Source organism: Salvelinus namaycush, unplaced genomic scaffold, assembly GCF_016432855.1.
Source record: "Salvelinus namaycush isolate Seneca unplaced genomic scaffold, SaNama_1.0 Scaffold71, whole genome shotgun sequence".
Classification (NCBI taxonomy): domain Eukaryota; kingdom Metazoa; phylum Chordata; class Actinopteri; order Salmoniformes; family Salmonidae; genus Salvelinus; species Salvelinus namaycush.
The window spans coordinates 465,230-486,227 of NW_024061431.1; the positions used below are offsets into that span (position 1 = coordinate 465,230).

The following is a 20,998-nucleotide window of genomic DNA, read 5'->3' on the forward strand; positions in this document are numbered from 1 at the left end:
CAGGTCTCATCCCGTCACAGAGGGAGGGTATCCTCCAAACAGCCAGTGTCCCTGCACAGAGGGAGGGTATCCTCCAAACAGCCAGTGTCCCTGCACAGAGGGAGGGGATCCTCCAAACAGCCAGTGTCCCTGTACAGAGGGAGGGTATCCTCCAAACAGCCAGTGTCCCTGTACAGAGGGAGGGGGTTCTCCCAGCAGCTAGCATCACTGCGCAGAGGGAGGAGATCCACCGAGCATCAGGCCTCATCCCTGCACAGAGGGAGGGGATCCTCCAAACAGCCAGTGTCCCTGTACAGAGGGAGGATTTCTCTCAGCACCTAGGATCACTGCGCAGAGGGAGGAGATCTTCCGAGCATCAGGCCTCATCCCTTCACAGAGGGAAGGGATTCTTCCAGCATCTTCTATCACTGCGCAGAAGAAGAAGATCCTCAGAGCATCAGGCCTCATCCCTGCACAAAAGGAGTTGATCCTCCTGATGGCCAGTGTCACTGCGCAGAGGAAGGGAATCGTCCCAATGGCCAGCGTCCCTGCACACAGGGAGGGGATTGTCCCAAAGGCAAGTGTCTCTGCTGAGAGGGAGGGGATCCTCCAAACAGCCAGTGTCCCTACACAGAGGGAGGGGGTTCTCCCAGCAGCTAGCATCACTGCGCAGAGGGAGGAGATCTTCCGAGCATCAGGCCTCATCCAGTCACAGAGGGAGGTGATTTTTCCAGCATCTTCTATCACTGCGCAGAAGAAGAAGATCCTCAGAGCATCAGGCCTCATCCCTGCACAAAAGGAGTTGATCCTCCTGATGGCCAGTGTCACTGCGCAGAGGAAGGGAATCGTCCCAATGGCCAGCGTCCCTGCGCACAGGGAGGGGATTGTCCCAAAGGCAAGTGTCTCTGCTGAGAGGAATGGGATCCTCCAAACAGCCAGTGTACCTGCACAGAGGGAGGGGGTTCTCCCAGCAGCTAGCATCACTGTGCAGAGGGAGGAGATCCTCCGAGCATCAGGTCTCATCCCGTCACAGAGGGAGGATATCCTCCAAACAGTCAGTGTCCCTGTACAGAGGGAGGGTATCCTCCAAACAGCCAGTGTCCCTGTACAGAGGGAGGGGATTCTCTCAGCAGCTAGCATCACTGCACAGAGGGAGGAGATCCTCCGAGCATCAGGCCTCATCCCTGCACAGAGGGAGTTGATCCTCCAGAAGGCCAGCGTCCCTGCGCACAGGGAGTGGATCGTCCCAAAGGCTAGTGTCCCTGCAGAGAGGGAGGAGATCTTCCTCACAACCAGTGTCCCTGTGAAGAATGGACACAATCATCCACAACCACCTCCCATCATCCCCATGGTGGCACCACTGTGGAAATGGGATGGTGGAGCGTGTACTCCACCTGTGGATTTCTATTCCAAGAGAAGAGGTCACTTAAACTTACCTAATTAGTAAAGAAATTACCATTGTGATAGCTTGATAATAAGTTGTGATAGGTTAAATGTATGGCTCATGTGAGTGTATATCTGTAATACTTTCATGCATTTTCTACATAAAACAGGTTTAGCTCCATTTTACTTTGACATTTTAGTCATTTAGCAGACGCTCTTATCCAGAGCGACTTACAGTAGTGAGTGTATACATTTTCATACTCCAGTGAATCTCTCCAGGATTTCGCATGGATTTTTTTGATATTTGCGGATAAATATGCTAGATTTGCAGCAACAATTATGACATTTTGCATAGCAATATGCAATTGTTTTGTCCAATTTGTTGCAAAAATGCGCTGACAAGGGAAAAAACTGTGTTGATGTGTGGCTTGATTGAACCATATTATGCAGTAAATGTGCGGTGATTGGTTGAAATTGCGAGCCCTCATTTTGTACTGTGGTAATGGGTCAGTTCTATGCGATAATATTGTGATGATGTGACTATTTTATGCAGAAATAGTTTGGCGATTGGTCAAATTTGTAAGCCCTCGCATAATATGCAGGGAATTGTTGATTTTGCAACCAAAACAATGCGATCGCAGAGTCCTGGAGTAACCTCCCTGCGTGTAGGTTAAGATTGGGTTGTAACAGAGTATCAGAGCCAGACGTTTCTACCTGTCAGCTAGTAATTGTTCTGTATGGTGACATGAGCAGAGTGGCCTGACTTCTCCCACTTATTACAGATGTCCGACTTAGATATGTTGAGCATCCTGCTATGATGTCCATCACCAAGCCGGAACACTCCGAGGCCAACCCTCAGTGCCAGACTGTCAGCCGGCCGGTGGCTGAGCCTGAGACCCCTGCTGTTCACAATAACAGTGGAGGCTGGCTCAGCTGGGTCTTTGGGAGTGGAAGAGTTAATAAGAAGGAGGTGCATCTACCTGAGGACAAAGACAGATCTGTAAGGAACTGGTTCTTAACACTATATTCTATGTAGAGACAATTGAGTGGATTTTGTTTTATTTTTTTGTGGCTTGCTTCACATTGCTAACATCTTCTTCCTCAGATTGTCTGGGATCCAACTCTGCACAGATGGGTTAACAAAACTGAGCCCAAGGCTGAGGTACACACTTAAATTCAATGAAATTAAAAACAGTGAACAACCATTGTATTTTAACTGTGATAATATTACTAACAATTTGGAAAATGTGTTGATGTTTTTTACAGAACAAGTGTGTACCACCACCTCCACCGATGGGGACATATGGATATCAGGGGAACACTGGCAGTGTCCCCAAAGGAGTGAATCCTTACTCTATGAAAGCAGGTGAATATTGCTTTAGAATACATGTGGTTTAACCAAGACTGTCAGCCGATCATAGATGTCCCTGGTGGTCTCCTGCTAACACCTTTCCAACTACCAGCAGGTCTATGGGGCAGCAGATACCCTACAATGTATTACAATGATGGGACCAACTCAAAGCCTCCAAGCCATGGGCCTGGACTGCTTCCTAGACAGCTCTCTGGCTTGCTCCCTCCTTCACACGTTGACCTCATGGCACCAATGGTTGTGCCACCTGACACTCTACCCTACTGAGGTATGGCTCTGGAAAATCCTTCCAAATTGTATCCATTCATTATTAACTGAGATTTTTCTTTAACATAGCAAGTGGCTGAAATAGCAAGGATGTTAACTATTTCTTATTTTTGTCCAACAGGCCATTTGCCCAGAGTGGATTTGCCATACATAGATTTTTTCAGCATTAAAAATCTTCAGCATAAAAAAGTATTAAAAGATGATCTTTTAATTAAATCTCTCCTTTGTGTCCTCATGTTCACATTAATTTGATGTGTTCTATCATCATTTACAATGCTTATTGCTTCTGCATTGCTTTACAGACAAGTATATATTATACACATATTTTATTTTAGACATTACAAAAACATATTTTTGTGCATTTTGGATTTCCTACATTTACCTGTACAGACAAGTATATTTTATACATATATATTTTTTTAACGACATTTTTGTATGTATTCCATAGACAGAACTACATATATTGGAATCGAACGTTCGCAGAGATTGTTTTGACTGGAGTGATGCTTAGGACTTCATTAAAAAATCTATCCCGTTTTATTTTACCACTACAGTCTGTTCGTCGGACGAAACTGGAGAAAAATAACTAGTGTCGAAAGTAAACATCCACACCTCGATGGTGTCAACTCTGCTTATGTCTGCGTAATGAAAAAGATAGGGGGGGGGGGGGAATCTGGTCTAGCGATCGATGACAAATTAAATGGTGCCCGTGTAACAGTTTTACTTCTGTCCCGAACCAGTGACCCTTTGCACACATATACAACAGTTACCCATCGCTCCACAAAAGCCGCGGCCCTTGCAGAGTAAGGGGAACTACTTCAAGGTCTCAGAGCGAGTGACGTCACCGATTGAAACGCTATCAGTGCACTACCCCCAAACTAGCTAGCCATTTCACACCGGTTACATCCAGCATAACCCCTCATTCAATTACGCCAGTGGCAAACAGTGAAATTTGAGGAGCAGGAACAGCTATAGCCCTCAAACTCACCTCTGGGTCTCAAAGCCAGTTCCACTGCATTTCTTCATTGTTCTCCTGTCATCGGGGACTGATCTAGACCTGGGACACAAGGTGGGTGCAAGTCATTATCAGTTAGAACAGAAAACCAGCAGGCTCGTAGGGCAGGGCAGCGTTTCCCAAACTTGGTGTGCATGTTGGTTTTTGTCCTAACACTACACAGCTGATTCACATGAACAAAGCTTGATGATTAGTTGATTATTTGAATCAGCTTTGTAGGGCTAGGGGAATAAAAAGAAAATGTGCAGCCCTTTGGAGTTCAGGTGACTGAGTGTGGGAAGCCTTTGTCATAGGGTAAAAGTTGAATACCCCTGGGCTGTAGGCTGCACACCTTGGGTCAAATATTAGATTCTGTAGCTGTGTATTTTATCAAAACAATTCTGTTCTACAATGGCTCCTTTCCTTAGCTCAGGGTAAGTAGTAGCAGGCCTAGAAGAGTCTTATACGATGCAAACATTTGAGTTGTGTTCTTCCTCCTTTTAGTCAATCATAATCATTTGTCAAATGCCTTACAGGTTGTTTTGCCTGTTGTTGGCAGCTGTGGGCATACAAGCACAACAGACACCTTCTATAAGTATGCATTTTTCACCCTGCAAGTTCAAGCTATAAGCGTTTGACAATATTTTTTTGGTTTTTAACTAACCTTTCCCATTCCAGATGACCTCAACGCTGAATGCCTTGGTAACGTTATTCGTTTGAGTGTCGCTCCTCTTTTTAAAGAGGTTGACGCTGTCTTCAGTGAGTTTGTCTCTTATGATTCTCCTTTCATAATTCATGGATTGTTGTTTGTCAACTATTGTGTTCACACCATCTCCATCCCTTCCAGATGACACACAAATCATAAACCTGACGCCTGGCCTTGCTACTCAGTGTGGATTCAGCTTTAAATTTGACCCCATGGGGAATGCCATGTTTTTTGCTTCTCTTCAAAACTGCTTTTCCCAAAACATGGTAACCCTAAGCACTGTAGTGTTTGCTTGAACTTCAAATGGACAGTTTGCCTTTCAGTGTCACTGCATTTGCAACCCATAATGTAGCAACGTCACTTTATTTAACCTTTGACATGGAGTCATGCTGAGACCAGGCTCTTTAACAGATGAGCCCTGTATACACAAAGATACAAGTCAATATTTGCATCACTAGATGAAAAATGTAATCATTGAAAACAAATGCATTCTTCAGTAAAAAGGTCCTCAATAAGCCTGAGTTGCAGTAGAGGTGCTAATTCATACAATTTTAGAGCATGGAGGTTATTAGAAGTACGGTGCCAGAAACATTTAAGCAGTTTTACCACCCCTGGGTCTGCTATCTCTTACCTCTAAGTTAACGATGACGTAAGGTACAGCAGAAGTTTATGGAGGGCTTTCAGAGGGCCAGCCAACTTTCTGATACAGACTGCAGTGATGTGTACTACTGAGCACTTCTCCTGTAGTGTGGCTTCAATACAGTGGCAGCTGCATTCATATAGTCAATTTTGCCACAGTCTATAACTTGCATGAACGTCAACTGAATTATTTGTTTTCTGCTATATAATGAAAGGCTTTTTTAATACCTTTTTTTCCCCTTCCCCCTTCATTTTAGGATGATAAGATGTTCAGCTTGGTCATGCAGTTCAGGCTGCCAGGAAACCACATGACTGAAGACCCTGTGTATAGAGTGGGCAAAACCTGTAGCTACACCCCCTGGACCTCCCGAGAGATTCTGTGCGACCGCAACTACATGGAGGCAAGTGAGCAGAGCATGCCCCAAAGGACATGTTTACAGTCGAGCTTGTCGTACTGCCTGTATAAATGATCTGTCTAGAGCTACAACTGTCCAGTGTTTCATTTCTTCTGCTTCTGTGACACAACGTAGAGGTTCTTGACTCTCTCTCAATTCAATACTCCTTCATTTAAGGAGGCGAGTGGACAGATTGAGAACTGGCCCTTGATTTCGTATTGTATGGGAGGGAGAAAATGCATAGGGAATAATGGCCTTTCTTCTCTAGGTGTCGGTCAGAAGGACTCTTCCAGACATCCAAACCGTCCCTGAACAGCCCACTGGAGGCCCGAAAGCAAGGAGCGGCAACTTCCGGAGAGGAGCTGAGGTAGCCATATTTCAGTTTCTGTAATTTCACTACAGGATGGCGCTAAACAAAATGTGCATTTGTTGACAATTTGTTTAATTCCTGTTTCCATTTCCTGAGACAGGCTGTTGCTTCAGGATACAAAATGACAGCAGTCGTCTTTAGTCCTAGCAAGAAGGTCATGAATGTGGATGAGGTCCAAAGAAAGGGCTATGCAATAGCCAACACTCCCACACGGCTGGTGTTAAGAAGCCCTAATAATGCAGAGGAGACATACCTCCAGAATGTAAGCTGACTTTCTCCACTTCCTCCATGAACTGGGTCATGTTCAGTAGAGCAAACATTTGGAAACGGTGGCCCTACCTGAACTCTGCAACATATTGTTAATACGGTGTGCCCTACTGAACACGGCCCTGGTGTGGTTGCCCCCTGAACAGGTAGCTGGGGTTCCGATGCGGGTGCTCTCAACCTCAACCTTCTTTGAGCAGAAGTGGCTGGTTACTCGAGTAGATGCTACGGCTGTTTGTCCAACACCAGGTTGAGTGTGAAATAATGGACAAACTTGGCAAATTAAGATCTTATAAACCCAGTTCTTAATTGGCTCCAGACAAGACTTTGATTTGTGTTATGTAGTGTTCAGTTGGGAAAATGTTTTGGGATGAACTTTTTCCAAATAATGGCACATTTGTTTTCAGTTGCAAAATGTTCTGTTATGATGTGCACTTGGCTTCTTGTTTCACTGCAGGGGCAGTGGCCTTTACTCCAGAAGTGATCACCTGGTACATGCCGAAGCACATAGACCCACTTTTCTCCTCTGCTGCCTTCACCATGTTGGAGGTGTACATGGGAATTGACGCTAAGAGGCTGGACACTGAGGAAATGGCTGCCAGAAACTACTCGGTTTTAGTCACAGAGGCTCATATTATTGTTGAAATTCCGGTGGGGGCGGTTGGCGGCTATTTCAAGGTCAGCGTTGGAAGAGTAAAATGTTCCTGTTTAATTTGTAAATCAAATCTTATTTGTAGAGCCCTTTTTACTGCAGCAGTTGTCAGTGCTTTGCAGTAACCCTTTGCCATCTCTCATGGGTAAACTCCTAGAAATGTTGTCTTGTGTAAAATGTTTCTTATTGAGCAATTGTCTGCTTAATCAGGCTAATATACAATGGATTGGTGGGTGTGTATACAGCCTGACACATTGGATTGCAAAATCGTGTGAATGTTGCATAAAATGACACTTAAACATACTCTACCGCTTGTCTTTGCAGTTTGTCCTTCAGCCGCTTGAAATTTGAGACCAAATATCCACACTAAAGTATTGTTTACCTGACTTCTTAGGGAGCCGGTAGCTTTGCCACTCAACTGAATGCAAGCAACGTTCGCTTACTGTTTACATATTGTGCAAGTGTTTACTTTGCGTGTCGGTTGCTTTGAAAATACACACCGCCGGAAATGCAAGTTGACAACCATATGCCTACCAGCTCTCTAAAGTCGGGTAAGCCGATATTTTGTCTTAAATTACGAGCGGCTGAAGGACAAACCACACAGATAACCGGTAGAGTAACATTCTGGCTTGTAAGGAACATTTAGCTGTTTTTGCACTCCACTTGTGTATTACAGCCTGAATGATTCACTCGTCTCCCTTTACAGAGCCATATTCAGGATGACCAGTACTTTGTCACTTACACCATTGAGCCCATGCTTGAGTTGCTGTGGATCGAGGAGGTCGCACACGAGGACACCAGCTACAAAGTCCTCTTCCCTATCACAACACCTCCGATGGCCAGGCCTCCACAAGTTCGCAACTGTGAGTCTGGTTTAGTTAAATAGTGCCTATGGTAATTTGGGATGCCTGGGTTGTTCATTAGGCACAAAACAGAAGAAAATGTACTGAAACGGGGAGGCAATAACAAATGTCCATTTTCGACTTCCATTGTAGCGCATTTCAAAATGTTTTTTTTGTTTGCCAATGAACAGACACGCCCTTAGACACAGTTCCTGAGCAGGCAGTGTTTGTGCTTGAGTTGGGGACCTTCAACCTTGATGTGGAGCTGCTGAACATCACCTTTCCCACCATGGTGCTAACTGTTGCAGAGTGCAACGCCAGAGGCTTCAATGTTCAGGAGCAGAGATCCCTGGACAACACCTTGAAGAGCCTTCAGGATGGAGGTGCCCTTCTCAGACCCGGTGGTCTTTAAGGAGGTGTGTTTCTGTTAAATGCAAGGCCACACGCAGTGATTTGTACATGCCCTAATAAGTGGGCCACCAACAAAATATAAATAATGGCGCAAATGTACTTTGTATCCCTCATTTACTCAAGTGTTCCCATTATTTTGGCAGTTGTATGCATTCACTTGCCAATAGTGCTTGATTTACATTTACATTTAAGTCATTTAGCAGACGCTCTTATCCAGAGCGACTTACAAATTAGAGGAATGAGGGCAACATTACTTTAAGTATATAGTTTGTTTTAATAGTCCCCATATGTACTTAGTTGTCACTTGATGTTGAATAGAGTTCTGTTACAACAATAATGCTATCAATTGACCAATGCGTTTAACTTCACTACAGAGAAGGGCGGAACAAGGCGTCACAACCTTCACTCTTCAGCTGATCTACGGCCTGGTCGTCTTTCCAGAGTACGCTCCTTTCTCTCACTCTGCCGTTGTGGACGCTGTACTACTGGACATTGGTATGTCTCTGGACTACGCCAAACTACTGTTGAATGGCTTCCTCTCGTTAATGATTGCAGTGAAAGCCCAACTAGCCATACTGTAGGTTTTACCTATGCGGTCTCTCTACAAAGAAAATGTTAAGCTTTAGAGTATTTGGACCCAGTGTCCTGTTCCTGATTTGCCAGGATCATGTTTATTCAGTCCCAACGTAGCAAAACATTTTGCAACTGAAAACGAGGTTTTCTCCTTGGACAAGTTCAAGTAGTACCTTCCTGTTTTTTGTGCTTAATGAACACAACCCTGTTTGTCCTTGTAGTGCCACCCTCAGTCACTGGCAACTGTGATCAGGAGAACTTTCACATCACTGTGGACTACAGGAACCAAGATCCCTTTTTCGTGGTCTTGGTTGGCAAGCGGCTGCTTAACCATGAGCTTGCTCAACAGTATTTAACAGAGGGCGACGCAGACTTCACCATCACGTTGCCCTTCTCTTCGCCGGACGCAGTGTTTGAGGTACGATGCTCTCCCAAAACATGTTAACCTAAATTGCTGCAGCTAGCCTCGCTTTCCTTACTCCTGTATACATGCATACAATATTGGACTAATGAACTCTCCCATTGGTTCCCAGTCGGTTCACCCGTCCTCTGTCAGGAGCAGACTGGATGTGGCTCTGTTGAATCCTTACAACAACATGACCATCAAATACTTTTCCCTGGCTTGCAGCTTCCTCAAAACGCTGACTGGTTGGTTCTCAAACAATTACTTCCGATAAATAGTCGTTTGACATGTTTACCTAACCTGGGTTCCTTGCAAATACTGTGAGTCTAATAGTAGTGCCAGATGGGCATGGTTTGCACTTTTGGTGCTATTCCATTGGTTCTACTGTGCTCAATGAAGTGTAACAAATACAGAACCCAGGTCTGATGGCTACCTGTCTTTTGCTTCCCCACCCCCAAGAGTGTTTCTCTAACGGAACGATGACTGCGCTGGCGGTCAAGGTGGAGTCTGCTCCCAGTCTGAACCCCGGTCAGCTGACCCTGAGCGACCCCGCCTGTGGTCCCACCTACAGCGACGATCGCTTCGCCTACTTCCACTTCACTGTCAACTCCTGTGGCACCACCAGGAAGGTAAAATGACTATTACCCTGAGGTGATGGGTACTGTGTATTTACGGACTGTTTGCTTCTGCAGGCTGTAATAAGTCAATTCCCCTCTACTACATAGTTTATCAACAATGTCATGCTGTATGAGAACGAAATCTCCTTGCCAGATGAACTTGAGGTGAAGCTGAATGGCACGACGTCTTCAGAGGAGGAATATCAGTAAGTGCATTACGCATCACAATTGTAGCTGTTAGATTTTATAGGTTTTTTCTTCACCAATTGCTCAAACTTTAACTTTGTATACAGGGAAAATGTGCCTCTACTACCAGTGTGTCCACTCCACTGCTTGAAGTTTCCCCTATTGAAGTTGCCTACATCCCTCTTTTTAGGTTAAAGGTTTCCTGCTACTATGTGGTCAACATCACTCGCACATTGGCCTTCCTCACCAGGCCGCGTGACAACGAGCTTTTTGCCGAGACTGGGACGGGTCGACTAATGGTCAGAATGAGACTCGCTCAGGGTAAGCGTGCACAAATTCAGAATTTCAACTTGGCCTCTAAATTCTAATCACTCCTGATGATCTGGAAATGGAATATAGAATCTTGGAAGGTGTCCTTTACAAAACCATTCCCAAAATGTAAGCCTTATGATATATTACTCTTGTGTTCTGAGATCTACAGGTGTGGCTATGGAGTAACGGTGAGGAGCTGATTTGGGAATTTGTCAGAAGCCTCTGGTGGGGGGGGGGGGGGTTCATCGGGGCACAACAGGATATGATAAACGTGTGTTTCTTAATGGACAAGTTGAGATGGTACCTCGCTGTTTTGTGCCCACCGGTTGTCTCGTTCTGTGTTCCAGACGCCTCGTATAACACGTTCCACCAGGAGGAGGACTATCCAGTGGTGAGGTACCTGAGACAGCCTCTGCACTTTGAGGTGGAGCTGACCAGGTCCTCTGACCCCAAGGTAGCGCTGGTGCTTGACCACTGCTGGGCCACCCTCAACGAGGACCGTGACTCCCGACCCCGGTGGAATCTCATCATTAATGGGTAACTTGTTGTTTTTGGGCCTAAACAAGTGTTATTCCACAGGTGTGGTTCCTGAGTAATTAGCAACCTATCATGCTTGGCTGGCCATCTACTTTGACTACCGTGGCTATGCCCCCATCCATAGGTCATGAGTGGTCACAATGGTTTGAGCTTAAAAACGATGTGAGCCTTATGCGGTCTGTCAGCAGATCTCCACCCAAATGAACACTTCTGGGAGATTCTGGCGCGTAGCATCACATGTTTGTTATCACTGAGTGGTCCCTGCAGCGTAGCATTGGAACAGAACGTATGATGCAAACAAACGACTCTAAACCGCGTTGTCTGAAAAGCATCTAAACAATGTTTAGTACTGATGAGAAGTAAAGGTCTTCACAACTTTATTCCACCTTTGCTTGTAAAATATATAAATGTTAATGCTATCATCTAGTCTAAATAACAGCTAGACTTGTTTTACAATGTGCTCACCAGTGATGCGGTACAAGGGAGCCATGTAAATCTAGTTTGGAAAATATGGCAGCCATGTTTGTCAAGCAAGAACTCCCTAATCCCATTCACTGCGCCCATTGCCTGAGATCTTAACTTAGTTTGGCCACTTCAGCGTGTGACAAATCTTTGTACTTGTTACGGCGTACACATGACAAGTAGTTTACAATTAACAAAAAGCCAATTGTCACCTCCCCAAATACAAGCCTAGCTTAACCGTAGCACGAAAGCTAAACAGTTGCAAGATATAGATCAATCCATTAAGTCCTCGGGAAGGTATTGTGGCGAGGATGATGCAGGAAATATTACTTAGATGGGGGATTTATCAACAATAAATGGAGGGGCAGACAGTTTTTCTAAGCTAAATACCCCTGAGGTACCATAGTTTACACTCTGATGCCGTGTTCAAATCAACTAACGGCTTGGAAGTCTTTGTCTTGAATGCACTGAAGTCTATGGGGGTACTCCGAGATCCCAGGTGTCTTAAACACCATACGTCAGTTGAGTCTGACAGACCCTTACGTGATAACCCGACTGCATTGTATGGCGTTAGCTCATATTCGGTACCACCTTCAAAAGTGTTTTACACACGTGTCCATTACAATCTAGGCAAGAATCAGAATGCATGAATAAAACGCTAAGTACATTATACTTACGGTATGCTACAGTAGAAACGTTACACAGAAAATAAGGCACTTTGATAGGAATGCACGCATGTCCAGTTATTTGTAAGGAAGGCAATGTGGGCACCAGGCAATAAATGTGCCAGGGGGAAAGTTTGTGCAAGGCCTGTTCTGACTAGGTGTGCAAATGTCTGTATGCTTGAAGGAAAGTTTGTCTGGCTCATTCAAATTCTCAAAAGAAATTGTCTGCAACAGTGAAATGGGCTACTTTTGTGAATGAATGAGGCAAACTTAGAAGTTGAAACGGCCTATAGAAAATTAGCAGGTAGTGTGCCTTGGTTTGAGGTCAGCGCGGGTTAACTGTCCACATTTTGGAACGGTGAGTGCATTCTGACATCACGCGCATAACAAACTCCCGCTGGGGTGACTGTTGAAGATATTTGGAACTCGCGTGTGGAAAGGTTAAGACACTATGTTGGCGTTACCTACACCTTTTTACTCAATGTTATCCTTTTGGTTTGCTCCAGTTCAGTGTTGTGCCGAACTGCTGGGCAGTCGAATGGAAATCGAGAGCGGCTGGCAAGCTAGGCTTGCCTTTCCGATTGGTTTCATACAACTGCTCTTAACACTGACTGAATACTTGTTGAATTCAGGCACAAGTGACCTCTTGTGTTTAAAACGGTTATGCGCTTAACATAAAGGATGGTTCACATGCCTGTGCAGCATGGAAGTTGATGTTTGAAAACTGAATAGGATCAGTGGACAGGATCCCTAGAAGTTGATGCCACTTTCAATGGAATTTCCTGTCCTAGAGGAATGCGCTAATTGGGAGTTGCTAAACATGAACAAATACCACGGTCAAGTGTAGCAGCATCTTGCTAACCTTATTTAGCTAGCTAATGTTCATATTTAAAAAAATGTCACACAGCTGGGTTTGTCATAAGCATTGATTGTGAGCACTTTGCCACAGATGGACACCGCTGGCCTAATTTTTAACTTTGCCATCTTCTCAAGAATTTAAATTGGGTAACTATTGAAAGATGACTTATTTTTCCTACATTGTAATGGACACTGCAACCTTTGGTAGATGGGCTACAATGACTTTGCCCATGATTATGCACGCTGCAAATGACACTTTATTTTGCGGGTGTCTTTTCAGTATCTGGATACATGTTACACCAAGCAGTGGAGTGAAGCAACTTTATTGGTCAACCATTTATTTGGGGGATCGGGTTTGCCAAATGCTATCAAATCACGCAATTTTACCATTTTTATGAAATGGTGGCAAAACCCCAAATTTGGCACCCCCTATTTTAATTTGCTCCGGCGGCCATGTGGACACAAGGCTCATCTGTCACGGGAGTAACTTTGCAGCAGTTTATTAAATCAAATGTCATCCTGGTGGGGGTGGTAGCAGTTTGAAAAAACAGGCTGAAAATGTTTTGTAGATCATAGGAAAAGACACCACATTCACATGGCTGTGCACGAAATGGGCAGTTCAGATTTGTCACTTCAGCTGCTTAAATCGTTGTGCAATATCCTGAGAAAGCTCTGGCCGTCGTCTGCCAGCTCAAGTGGATTTGTACTGGTGTGGGCGTTTGTCTCTTAATGTAACGTCTTCAGATTTCACAAATCCCTTTTTGCTAATATCTGTCAGTTAAACAGTAAATGATAAACCTCCCAAAGATGCAAATGACAAAAGTAGGCCTAAACTGTCAATGCGTAGGTTACTTTATATAGTAGAGCTGCTCCCTTCACAGAAGTCCTCCACGTGTGAATCTGATGCCATGGGTGTAGAATTAATTTTTTGGGACATTTTTCCGACAGCGGAAGAATTGCTCTGGCGCATTGCATGAAATTCTTAATTAAAATGAATTACTTATTTTGAAAAATATGATTGCGTTGATGATACCGACTGTCTATTCGGCAACTTTGGTTAAACCACGGTCAATTGATCAATATTCAGGTCGCCTGTAGTCTGACCATTCTGGATCATTTAGAATTTGAAGAACCATTTAGAGGGACGTCTCACCACATGAGAATGCGATCATGTCAATGTAATTGAATATACATGTTGGACATACGACGTAGACATTTGACATCCGTCATTTAACTAGCTATAAAAGCCTTTGCAGTAGACAAAGTAATATTGTTGATGAGAAATGCTATGGCATTGCTAGTATGACCCTCCCTTGACAAATTAAATGCATTTTTTTTCAAATAGGCAGCCCAATTTCTGTTTTTTTAAATAAATGTACTAAATCAGATTTTTCCAGGTCTGATGGGCCAAAAGATCAGAAATTAAAACCAACAAACTACTGTCGTGACCTTGAATTATCTGAGGACTGTTTAATTGTTACCCGACTCTAAATGAATCGTGTTAGGATTTGGGGTGCCGAGGAAACGGTTTTAAAGATACCGTCTCCCGACTTAAACTCTAGACGGTAGAAATCTATTACATTGCTAAAGTCAACTTATTAACCATTACATCGTATCCTCCTCGCAGCTGCAAGAACCCCAGCCTTATGATTCAGTACTATACAAATTGGTTTAATTTATTTACTAGCTAAACACACAGGTCCCTAGCGGACTGACACAATATGACGGCTTGTTACGATGTCTCCCCCACCCATGGTTCCATAAGGGACACTTATCGTTGTTACATTTTTGCATGAATGTATTTATGTGGGATGCCGCCGTGTTTGGGTCTTCTCTCTGATTGGCTCCCTGAGGTCACAATGTCGTTAGTTGTCCGTGGCTCCAATGACTAGTCTTGAACGGAACTTCAGGATGGATTTTCCTTTCACTCATTCTGGAAGATGGGCTAATCAACCCTGTCGCTGATTCCTCAGTGGGTGATGAGAGTAGGATGGTTTGGATATAGTAGCAGAATGGTCCCACTGAAGTTAGCTTTTCTAGGTACTTGGCTCCAAACAGCTAATCGGCTGTACCAGTGACTATCTGTCCTGAGGGGTGTTTATTCTCCCTCGTGTTGGTATTCAGGTTTCGGACCACTTTGGACATGAGCTGCAGCTCGCCGTCCTTAGGAAGGTGCGTTTAGGAAAGTTCCAACCATTTCAAACGTGTAGCTAGCGACTCACGGTTTTCTGGTCTAATGTTAATTTCAGTTACCAATCCTTTTATGCACTCTGGCCCCCGGGGACGGTTCTGACACGCTCTCTGATGTCACTCGTGGCATGGCTACTTACTATTCACATTTTCTAGGAGTTTCTCTAATACGTTCAAAAGTGAATACTGGAACAATATTTCTAACATGACTGGTCAGAGATAGAAAAAGAATGTCATGTTGATTCTTATTTTGTGATTTTTAAAAAGGAAATACGAACTAGAAAAGTGCTCACACTACAGGTAGGAAGTCTCGAGCCTTTACATTGTATATGAAATATGTTGGGTTTTTCAAGACCGAGGTGAATTTAGGAGGGGTAAGAGTTGATGGGGAAAAGCCTGGTAACAAAGACATTCCTTTAGTTCATACTGGAGGGGGAGAAGGAACCCACTTCTCCTGTCATTTACAACACGGTGTGAATTGATCTGATCCTCACAGGACAGTCATGACACCACCATAAGACTTCGTACACAAGGCGGTTGGGGTTTACAGTGTTTTCTTGTTCCTAACTTAGTCCCTCTCTCTACACTGGCAGTTGTGAGAACCCGGAGGATCCGTACCGTGTAGTCTTCCACCCGGTGGTAGCTGACGCCAGGGTCCACTTCCCCCCTCACGTCAAACGCTTTGAGGTCTATATGTTTTCCTTCGTCGAGGATGCGGTTGAGCCGAGTGGCCAGGTAACAAAGTTCACCCAACAATCTTTATAGGTTAATTTTGTGAGTGGCAATCATCCCTTTTTTTAAATGTATCTGACACCATCAAATCTTTGATTCCTAGGTCTTTGTCCATTGTGATGTGGTCATCTGTGACGCCAGTAGTCCCTCTGGCGGCCCCTGTAGTGGACAATGTGTGAATCAGGACAACTTGAAAAGAGGTAGGTCTTGTTTTATGCTTTTCAGACCCTGTCAGACCATAACTGAACTAATAGGTTCTCTCTCTCAACAGGTCAACGACATGTCAAAGACCTCTTTGAGGAGCGTCATTTCTATGTTTCTTCTGGATACATTCTTTGGGTGTAATGTCTTGTTCTAACATGTCAAATAAAGTGTTCTATATAACAATTACGTTTGCTTTACTTGCGTGGCAACAATCCTAACCGTTGGAGCTACCTTAATTGTATCTGATTTGCGTATAACACCAAGGCGCATGTACTTTAGTGGATGTAGTAGGCTTGTCATCTGACGTGTATCAATCAACCCTTTTGTAAGCATGGAACTCTGAACCATCCACACCAATTTCCCGTCTAGGACGAACAATGGGTGTCAAAACAAAAGCTTTCCAATGTCCAGTAGGAAGAACTGACTCAATGTTATAGCAGATGGTGGTTTGTGAGGCCAGCAGGGCTGTGGTTGGCTGCAGGCCCCAGGGAGCGCAGCAGTGTTGGGAATTTTCAACTGAAATTACAACTTTACTTGATACCTCTCACTAGCTTGGTTTCCATCCAAATATGGACCTTTCTTTAATGATATGCATGTATATCTCAAATGGGGAGAGCTTGACTTTCTCACTACTTGTTTTTTGTAAGAAGTGTTGACAAGCTGAATGTACCGAGCTGTATGTTTTTAAAACTACTAGCGCACAGCTCGTACACCCATGCATACCCCACAAGACATGCCACCAGAGGTCTCTTCACAATCGCGTAGTCCGGACTACGGAAGGTACAGTCATGAATACGTTGCAATCTATTCCGCATCAGGATCAGATTTAAAGAAACACCTTACGGAACAGCGGGGACTGAAGAGATGCAGCAGTTCCTCCTTTAAAAGTTGCGAGCTTGCACCGCGGGACGGCTTCATTGCTCCAGACCACAAGGGGGAGTTGGCGCACTGGAGGATGAATTAGTTGGGTAACATAGATAAATAGGATGTTTAATTTACATAATATGCTTATGTGAGTTGTCATTAGAATGTGTCCCTTTGGACTATACTGTTGGCAGTTGCACGTTTCCCTTCTCAGCTAGGGCTCAGTCACTTGGGGCCCAGAGAGGGAGACGTCAGAATGGAACATTGTCTTCATATGTGAAGGGATGGCGTGATTAAGGGGAAACCAATTATCTCTTGTCTCAACAATGTCTGTGCGCAAGTCACTACCCTCAGTGAGCTTGTCCAGGAGTGGGGAGAAGAGGAGGTTTACTTGATGGGATCAAATTTATTTATATAGCTCTTCTTACATTAGCTGATATCTTAAAGTGCTGTACAGAAACCCAGCCTAAAACCCCAAACGGCACGCAATGCAGGTGTAGAAGCACGGTGGCTAGGAAAAACTCCCTAGAAAGGCCAAAACCTAAAGAGGAACCAGGTTGAGGGGTGGCCAGTCCTCTTCTGGCTGTGCTGGGTGGAGATTATAACAGAACATGGCCAAGATGTTCATAAATTCAGCATGGTCAAAAAATAATAATCACAGTAGTTATCGAGGGTGCAGCAAGTCATCACCTCAAGAGTAAATGTCAGTTGGCTTTTCATAGCCGATCATTAAGAGTATCTCTACCGCTCCGGCAGTCTCTAGAGAGATGAAAACAGCAGGTCTGGGACAGGTAGCACGTCCGTTGAACAGGTCAGGGTTCCATAGCCGCAGGCAGAACAGTTGAAACTGGAGCAGCAGCACGGCCAGGTGGACTGGGGACAGCTAGGTAATCCTGAGGCATGGTACTAGGGCTCAGGTCCTCAGAGAGAGAAAGAGAATTAGAGAGCATACTTAAATTCACACAGGACACCGGCTAAGACAGGAGAAGTACTCCAGATATAACAAACTGACCCTAGCCCCCCGACACATAAACTACTGCAGCATAAATACTGGAGGCTGAGACAGGAGGGGTCAGGAGACACTGTGGCCCCATCCGATGATACCCCCGGACAGGGCCAAACAGGAAGGATATAACCCCACCCACTTTGCCAAAGCACAGCCCCCACACCACTAGAGGGATATCTTCAACCACCAACTTACCATCCTGAGACAAGGCCGAGTATAGCCCACAAAGATCTCCGCCACGGCACAACCCAAGGGGGGGCGCCAACCCAGACAGGAAGATCACGTCAGTGACTCACCCCTCCTAGGGACGGCATGAAAGAGCACCAGTAAGCCAGTGACTCAGCCCCTGTAATAGGGTTAGAGGCAGAGAATCCCAGTGGAGAGAGGGGAACCGGCCAGGCAGAGACGGCAAGGGCGGTTCGTTGCTCCAGAGCCTTTCCGTTCACCTTCACACTCCTGGGCCAGACTACACTCAATCATATGACCCACTGAAGAGATGAGTCTTCAGTAAAGACTTAAAAGTTGAGATCGAGTCTGCGTCTCTCATATGGGTAGGCAGACCATTCCATAAAAATTGAGCTCTATAGGAGAAAGCCCTGCCTCCAGCTGTTTGCTTAGAAATTCTAGGGACAATAAGGAGGCCTGCGTCTTGTGACCGTAGCGTATGTGTAGGTATGTACGGCAGGACCAAATCGGAAAGAGGGGTAGGAGCAAGCCCATGTAATGTTTTATAGGTTAGCAGTAAAACCTTGAAATTAGCCCTTGCCTTAACAGGAAGCCAGTGTAGGGAGGCTAGCACTGGAGTAATATGATAACAATTTTGGGTTCTAGTCAGGATTCTAGCAGCCGTATTTAGCACTAACTGAAGTTTATTTTGTGCTTTATCCAGGTAGCCGGAAAGTAGAGCATTGCAGTAGTCTAACCTAGAAGTAACAAAAGCATGGATTACTTTTTCTGCATCATTTTTGGACAGAAAGTTTCTGATTTTTGCAATGTTACGTAGATGGAAAAAAGCTGTCCTTGAAACAGTCTTGATATGTTCGTCAAAAGAGAGATCAGGGTCCAGAGTAACGCCGAGGTCCTTCACAGTTTTATTTGAGACGACTTTACAACCATCAAGATTAATTGTCAGATTCAACAGAAGATCTCTTTGTTTCTTGGGACCTAGAACAAGCATCTCTGTTTTGTCCGAGTTTAAAAGTAGAAAGTTTGCAGCCATCCACTTCCTTATGTCTGAAACATAGGCTTCTAGTGAGGGCAATTTTGGGGCTTCACCATGTTTCATTGAAATGTACAGCTGTGTGTCATCCGCATAGCAGTGAAAGTTAACATTATGCTTTCGAATGACATCCCCAAGAGGTAAAATATATAGTGAAAACAATAGTGGTCCCAAAACGGAACATTGAGGAACACCGAAATGTACAGTTGATTTGTCAGAGGACAAACCATTCACAGAGACAAACTGATATCTTTCCGACAGATAAGATCTAAACCAGGCCAGAACTTGTCCGTGTAGACCAATTTGGGTTTCCAATCTCTCCAAAAGAACGTGGTGATCGATGGTATCAAAGGCAGCACTAAGGTCTAGGAGCACGAGGACAGATGCAGAGCCTCGGTCTGCGCCATTAAAAGGTCATTTACCACCTTCACAAGTGCAGTCTCAGTGCTATGATGCGGTCTAAAACCAGACTGAAGCATTTCGTATACATTGTTTGTCTTGTCAACAGCTTTCTAAAATTGAGAGGAATGGAAGATTCGATATAGGCCTATAGTTTTTTATATTTTCTGGTCAAGGTTTGGCTTTTTCAAGAGAGGCTTTATTACTGCCACTTTTAGTGAGTTTGGTACGCATCCGGTGGATAGAGAGCCGTTTATTATGTTCAACATAGGAGGGCCGAGCACAGGAAGCAGCTCTTTCAGTAGTTTAGTTGGAATAGGGTCCAGTATGCAGCTTGAAGGTTTAGAGGCCATGATTATTTTCATCATTGTGTCAAGAGATATAGTACTAAAACACTTAAGTGTCTCTCTTGATCCTAGGTCCTGGCAGAGTTGTGCAGACTCAGGACAGCTGAGCTTTGGAGGAATACGCAGATTTAAAGAGGAGTCCGTAATTTGCTTTCTAATGATCATGATCTTTTCCTCAAAGAAGTTCATGAATTTATTACTGCTGAAGTGAAAGCCATCCTCACTTGGGGAATGCTGCTTTTTAGTTAGCTTTGCGACAGTATCAAAAATAAATTTCGGATTGTTCTTATTTTCCTCAATTAAGTTGGAAAAATAGAATGATCGAGCAGCAGTGAGGGCTCTTCGATACTGCACGGTACTGTCTTTCCAAGCTAGTCGGAAGACTTCCAGTTTGGTGTGGCGCCATTTCCGTTCCAATTTTCTGGAAGCTTGCTTCAGAGCTCGGGTATTTTCTGTATACCAGGGAGCTAGTTTCTTATGACAAACGTTTTTAGTTTTTAGGGGTGCAACTGCATCTAGGGTATTGCGCAAGGTTAAATTGAGTGCCTCAGTTAGGTGGTTAATTGATTTTTGTCCTCTGACGTCCTTGGGTAGGCAGAGGGAGTCTGGAAGGGCATCAAGGAATCTTTGTGTTGTCTGAGAATTTATAGTACGACTTTTGATGCTCCTTAGTATATTGAGTTATGCCTTGGATGAGGTAATGTTTTGGTACTATGAAGTACCAGGAACGAGATTAGAACCTCGTTTTAGAGACCAAACTGAGCGATAATTTATAGCAAATGCAATCTGGCTAAGGGATACTCCTTTCTCAAGTAAAAGGCCCTTTGTGAAGTTTTCCTAAGATCTGTGGTTCGTCATGTAAGTTGAGAGGGGTATATCTTTGCTATAAAAGATCTCAGTTGCCATTGTTGGAACTCTCAACAATTAATAGATAGTGAATTGTTGAAAGTCACAGGGCTTTGGTAAAGCTCATATTATTAAAGATGAAGTTTAAGTATAACTCTGACTGGTGTGTGGTTTGTAACTCTCCTCATTTGGTAATACAGGAAATTGCCACGACAGCACTCATAATGCATTTGGGTCCCAAGGCTTTGTGATGACGAATTTTGACGCGAGCCACCCTTGCCTTGTGGCGCTCAACGAAGATGGCTGA

At 44.4% G+C, this 20,998-nt stretch overlaps 1 protein-coding gene and 1 pseudogene across 1 annotated transcript; both read left to right on the forward strand.

The window, feature by feature from the left end:
* Window positions 1–1,239: 1,239 nt before the first annotated feature.
* On the forward strand, window positions 1,240–2,998 carry LOC120042548 (protein transport protein Sec16A-like). Its single transcript, XM_038987384.1, has 4 exons — window positions 1,240–1,400; window positions 2,468–2,524; window positions 2,629–2,728; window positions 2,826–2,998. The coding sequence occupies exons 1-4, from the start codon at window positions 1,290–1,292 to the stop codon at window positions 2,996–2,998; spliced, it is 441 nt and encodes a 146-aa protein (XP_038843312.1). The 5' UTR covers window positions 1,240–1,289.
* A 2,590-nt stretch (window positions 2,999–5,588) lies between these two features.
* On the forward strand, window positions 5,589–20,998 carry LOC120042549 (annotated as a pseudogene).